Source organism: Otolemur garnettii, unplaced genomic scaffold (genome assembly GCF_000181295.1).
Source record: "Otolemur garnettii isolate 467f Iridium unplaced genomic scaffold, OtoGar3 scaffold00046, whole genome shotgun sequence".
NCBI lineage: Eukaryota > Metazoa > Chordata > Mammalia > Primates > Galagidae > Otolemur > Otolemur garnettii.
In genome coordinates this window covers 11,780,598-11,786,454 of record NW_003852441.1, presented here as the reverse complement: position 1 = coordinate 11,786,454, position 5,857 = coordinate 11,780,598, and the positions used below count along the sequence as shown (strand labels likewise).

Here is a 5,857-nt window from a genome sequence, read left to right as displayed (position 1 = left end):
GGCATTGTGGCAGGCACCTGTAGTCCCAGCTACTTGGGAGGCTGAGGCAAGAGCATTGCTTAAGCCCAGGAGTTGGAGGTTGCTGTGAGCTGTAATGACATGACACTCCATGGAGGGCGACAGCTTGAGGCTCTGTCTCCAAAAAAAAAAGAGAGAGAGAGAGAGAGAATGTGAAGGCGGGGCATGGTGGCTCAGGCCTGTAATCCCAGCACTAGCACTCTGGGAGACCAAGGCGGGTGGATTGCCTGAGCTCACACGTTCAAGAAGAGGCTAAGCCAGAGCAAGACTCCCCTCCTCTAAAAATAGCGGGGAGTTTTGGTGGGTTCTTATAGTCCCAGCTACTTGGGACGCTGAGGCAAGAGAATCACTTGAGTCCAAGAGTTTGCAGTTGCTGTGAGCTATCACAGCAGTCACTGTACCGAGGGCGACAAAGTGAGATTCTGTTTCAGAGGATGTGAAAAACTCTCTCTGAAGTGACTTAAGCAGGAGACAGAGGGGGTCTGAGTATTGTAGGTAAGGGGAACAACTTGTGTTGAGATCCTGAAGCAGAAGGCTGTTCAGAAGGTTCCAGAACACAGAGGAGGTCAACAAGACATGAGAGTAGCCCAGGAGCTAGGGAGGCTGGCCAGGCAGGAGGCTCACCACGTTCTTACCTTATTCAGAAACACGGCTTACCCTATTGCTTACTGATTACTCTCACAACGGAATTGTTTTCCCGTACCTTTCACTGTAAATATGCGGAAGTGAACATTACAGGTTAAATGCACTTGGCTGTTTGCAAAATCCTGCCGTGGCAAAAAGGGTCCAACCTTTGTCTTTTCCCAAATTCGTTTATGGGCTCTCGCCCGTTAGCTCTGCCTTGAGCTCCATAAGCCCTGTAATTAGCCGAAGTGGCGCTCGTGTTCCCAGAGAAGTAAGTTCTGGGGACACACTGGCTTGCTTTCTCTGGCCGCAGGACGCTTAAGTTAAAACCAACTACGAATTGGTTTGTCAAAGAAGTGAAAACATGACCCTTGTTAATAGATATCCTCAAGCTCTTTTCCAAGTACTTCCTGGAAAATACTGTCTTTAGTTGCAGCAGATAAAATCCAAACTGTCTACAGCGGAGAAGGAGAACGAGGAGGGCACCTTGGTCCTAACCGTGTCGCCGGAGAGAATGACAACTCCAGCCCCACACTGCCGAGTGCCGGGTTCCTTGGGGGCGGGGGAGCGGCAGGGGCCTCGCAGCCCGGTCGCTGCGCTCAGGCCCGGGTGGAGTCCCTGCTCCCTTCTGCTCTCGCTCTCTCTCCGGCGCCCGCATGAGGCGCCATCCCCGGCACCGTCCCGCACGCGCGGGAACCTCCGCCCCGGCTCACACACGCCCGGCTGCGCCTCCGGCTGCCGCGCTCCGCGATCTGCAGTAGCCCACGAGCCCTCCCGTCTGTGCCGCGTACCGTTCGGCCAGAACTCGGAGTTTAATCACACACAAACGGCGTCCGGCTTCCTGTCCTCATCCCCCCTCCCGCCCCGCTTCCCTCGCCCCTCCCTCTCCCAGCCCGACGCGCCCGCCCGCTCCCCCACCCCTGATCCCTCGGGTCCCGGGATGGGGGGGCGGTGAGGCAGGCACAGCCCCCCGCCCCCATGGCCGCCCGTCGGAGCCAGAGGCGGAGGGGGCGCCGGGGGGAGCCGGGCACCGCCCTGCTGGCCCCGCTAGTGCTGGGCCTGGGCCTGGCGCTGGCCTGCCTTGGCCTCCTGCTGGCTGCGGTCAGCCTGGGAAGCCGGGCATCGCTGTTTGCCCAGGTGAGGCCCCGCTGCACGCCCTTCCCTCGGCACATGAGGAGAGGAGACTGCAAAGAAGCCGCTGGGGACCGGGAGGGGTGAGGGCAAGGGCACCAGAGGATGGGTGGAGGGCGAGGTGTCAGGTGGAGAAGGACAGGGTGACGCTGCCTCCTTCCCAGCAGGAGCCTTCCCAGGGGGAGCTGGTGGCAGAGGAGGACCAGGACCCTCTGGTGAGTGGGTGTGTGGGCGCTGTCTGCAGGCTGCAGGGCAGGGAAAGTGCACCGGGTGTGCATGACCATGTGTACGCCTGGTGTGTGTCTGGATGTGGGGGGACAGAGAGGGTGACCAGTGACAACTGAGTGTAAGGGGGCTTGTGCTGGGCTTGTGCCATCTGAGTCTGAAGTGTTTATTGCCTGTGGGTGACGTGGGAGTGTGAAATATGTGAGCCCTGGAAGAGGGATGCTGTTGTGTACAGGGTGTGTGCATGCCAACGGTGGGTGGGGTGTGTGCGATGTGTTAACTGAGTACAGGGTCTGCATTGGTTGGGGGGGGGGTTGGAGAAGGTGTGAAGGTGGTGAGGACAGGGCCTCATCTGCAGCACCTTGCCTGCCCCTTGGCCCCAGCCATACTTGATTGGCCCCAGCCATACATGATTTGTCCCGAAGATTTCTATGCTTATTGATGGCTGGTTCTCCTGACAGACCCTGTCTGTCTCAGTTTATGACTCTGGTGTCCTTGGTTGAGCCCTGCCCTAATTCCCCTAGGAACTGAATCACCAGACAGAGGAAAGTCAGGATCCCGTGCCTTTCCTGAAACGATTAGTCCGGCCTCGCAGAAGTGGTGAGCATCCCTCTGTCCCAACCTCAGGAATGCAGTAGTGGCCCGTCTGTAGTATCTTCTGGATTCATTGTTGCTTTTGTTGATCATAACAGTCCCATAAAGTGGGCAGAGCAAAACCATTATCCTCACAGAGAAACTGAGACACATAGATTGATGGGGGGTTCAGAGACATGCAGCTAACCACTCTGACCTAGGGGTTCTGGCCCTCCCTCTGGAGGGGTGTGTTTCTTCAGACCCTATCCTAAACATGAAGGGGTCTGGGTCAGGAGTTAGGAGAATCCCTGGGGCCAAGGTGAGCCCCAATAGGCAAAGAGACTTATGAATGGGAGACCATATGACCATGTACCCAGGATTGTGTGTGGCTTACATTATTTAGCTCAGTGTGATTATTAACAGCATCCTGCTTCGCTTGTATAAGTATCCCAGTATGGATGATAAATTATATAGTCACTCTACTTATGGAGGAAGATGAGGCCTCAGATTCTGAAGCTAGGAGTCTGGGCAATTCTGAGGATGTCATGGTCCTTGAGAGGGGAACAGGGTGGGGGCAGTAGCTCTTGGCTCCCCCCACCCACCAAGGGCCTATTTTGCTCATCTGTTTTTCTTTGATTCTTAGCACCTAAAGGCCGAAAAACACGAGCTCGCAGAGTGATTGCAGCCCACTATGAAGGTGGGTGATAGATGAGCCATGCCCAGGGAGGAGGGACAGCAGAGGAACAGAGCAGGTCTCACCAATGCTTTCCTGTGTCTTACAGTTCACCCAAGACCTGGACAGGACAGAGCGCAGGCAGGTGAGACTCCATCCCCCACACAGCACTGGCCTTTTGGGAAAGGGGCCCCTCAAAATCTTTGACTTCCTACCCCACCATCAGACTTGGAACCCCACAAGCTGGTGGTTCATGAAGGTCCTCAGGGCTTGGTTCTCTCTGTGATCCAGGCAGGGAACTTGCCCTTCCCCAAACCCAGACCAGCTATCCCACCAAACCTCCAACCCGGCTCTCTCCTTCAGCCCTTCTTCTCCAAGAAGCACCTTTGATTCTCCCCTTGCTTTTTCCCCCATATTCCATGTCTTCCTTCCTTGATCATTCTTTCTCAAAATGTTTTTTTGTTTGTTTGTTTGTTTTTTGCAGTTTTTGGCCGGGGCTGGGCTTGAACCTGCCACTTCTGGCATATGGGGCTGAAGCCCTACTCCTTTGAGCCACAGGCACCACCCTTAATCAGTTTTTTGTTTTTGTTTTTGTTTTTGTTTCTCAAAGTGTTGCCAGCATCTGCCCATCTTTTCCCTTCTACCTTACCCTTTACCTCAGCACTATCACCTCAGAACCTCAAACCCAGCCTCTTGCTCCCTCACTATTCCACCCTCTCCCCATCCTTCCACTGGGTCCTACCATGTTGCCAATCAAAGCCCTTCTGCACTACACTTTCATTATTTCATTGTCTATCGGGTTGGCTCCCAGCCTCTCTGTGGTCTGGCCTCTGCCTGAAGGTTGAAGATAGGATTTGCTTGTGGGTTGGATATGAAGAATAAGAGAAAGGTAGGAACCACAAATGACTTCTAGATTATTAACGTGAATTTCTGGGAATAATGATGCCATTTCATAAGATGGGGTTGGCCAGGGTAGAAATAGGTTGAGAGGTGTATAAAATAATTAATTTTGAAATGCCTAAAAGAAACAATGATAATAAATTCCACAAGTAGATGGCTGGACATAGTAGACTAGATCAGACTAGGCCAGAACATATAGTCAGGAGTCATGGCCAGAACCCCAGGGGAAAGAAGGGCCTCAAGAATGAAGTGCTGCCGGATGCTCACACCTGTAATCACAGCACTTTGGGAGGCCAAGGTGGGCAGATCACCTGAGCTCATGAGTTCAAGATTGTTCTGAACTAGAGCAAGACACCCTCTCTTAAAAAAAAAAAAAATAGCCAGGTGTTGTGGTGGGTGCCTCGAAAGGCTGAGGCAAGAGAATCGCTTGAACCAAGAGTTAGAGGTTGCTGTGAGCTATGATGCCAGGGCACTCTACCAGGGGTGATAAAGTGAGACTGTCTCAAAAAAAAAAAAAAGAAGAAGAAGAATGGAGTGCTGAGGCTGGGCACAGTGGCTCACTCCTGTAATCCTGGCACTCTGGGAGGCCCAAGAGGGTGGATTGCCTGAGCTCACAGGTTTGAGACCAGCCTGAGCCAGAGTGAGAGGCTATTCTCTAGTAGCCGGGTATTGGGCGGCGCCTGTTGCGCAGTGAGCAGGGCCCCATATACCGAGGGTGGTGGGTTCAAACCTGGCCCAGGCCAAACTGCAACAAGAAAACAGCCGGGCGTTGCGGTGGGCACCTGTAGTCCCAGCTACTCAGGAGGCTGAGGTGAAGAGAATCACCTAAGCCCAGGAGTTGGAGGTTGCTGTGAGCTGCAATGCGACAGCACTCTACTGAGGGTGACAAAGTCTGTCACTTAAAAAACAAACAAAAAATAGCCAGGTGTTGTGATGGGTACCTATAGTCCCAGCTACTTGGGAGGCTGAAGCAAGAGAATCACTTTAGGCCAAGAGTTTGAGGTTGCTGTGAGCTGTGATGCCCCATCACTCTACCAAGGGCAACAAGGTGAGACTCTGCCTCAAAAAAAAAAAAAAGGAATGAAGTGCTGAGGCTCCTTGGACATCTTGAAGTGGAACAGAGGAGGGAAGCCAGTAGAGGAGGCTGAGAAGTAGCCAGAAAGAGAGGAAGAAACCCGGGGAGGGTGGTGTCCTGGACTCTAAAAGAAAGCACTATGAAGGAGGATGTGGCTGTCTGTGCTTAATGCAGCTGAGAGGTCACATGAGATGAGAACAGAGGAATGTCTCTGGGTTTGGTAACATAAAAGTCAACTGTTGACTTTAATGGAGGCAGTTTCAGTGGCCAGTAAGGATGGAAGGCAGTGTGGAATGGATTAAGAAAATGGGAAAGAAGGAATCAGAGACAGTGGCAACCCTTTTCAGAAGTTTCTCTGGGCTTGGTGCCTATAGCTCAGGGGTTAGGGCACCAGCTACATACACCAGGGCTGGCAGGTTTGAACCCAGCCTGGGCCTGCTAAACAACAATGACAACTACAACAAAAAAATAGTCAGGTGGTGTGGCAGGTGCCTGTAGTCCCAGTTACTTGGGAGGCTGAGGCAAGAGAATCACTTAAGCCCCAGAGTTTGAGGTTGCTGTGAGCTGTGATGCCACAGCACTCTACCAAGGGCAATATAGTGAGACTGTGCCTCAAAAAGGAAAAAAAAAAAAAAAAA

At 53.0% G+C, this 5,857-nt stretch overlaps 1 protein-coding gene across 1 annotated transcript in view; it reads left to right on the top strand.

Moving 5' to 3' along the window:
• The first annotated feature begins 1,525 nt into the window (after nucleotides 1-1,525).
• Nucleotides 1,526-5,857, top strand: part of TNFSF12 (TNF superfamily member 12) — an 11,917-nt gene continuing 7,585 nt past the window's right edge. Inside the window, exons 1-5 of the mRNA XM_003791144.2 lie at nucleotides 1,526-1,779; nucleotides 1,941-1,988; nucleotides 2,523-2,598; nucleotides 3,215-3,268; nucleotides 3,354-3,389. Of these exons, the coding sequence (XP_003791192.1) occupies nucleotides 1,621-1,779; nucleotides 1,941-1,988; nucleotides 2,523-2,598; nucleotides 3,215-3,268; nucleotides 3,354-3,389 (373 nt within the window). The 5' untranslated portion in view covers nucleotides 1,526-1,620. The remainder of the gene's footprint in view (nucleotides 1,780-1,940; nucleotides 1,989-2,522; nucleotides 2,599-3,214; nucleotides 3,269-3,353; nucleotides 3,390-5,857) is intronic.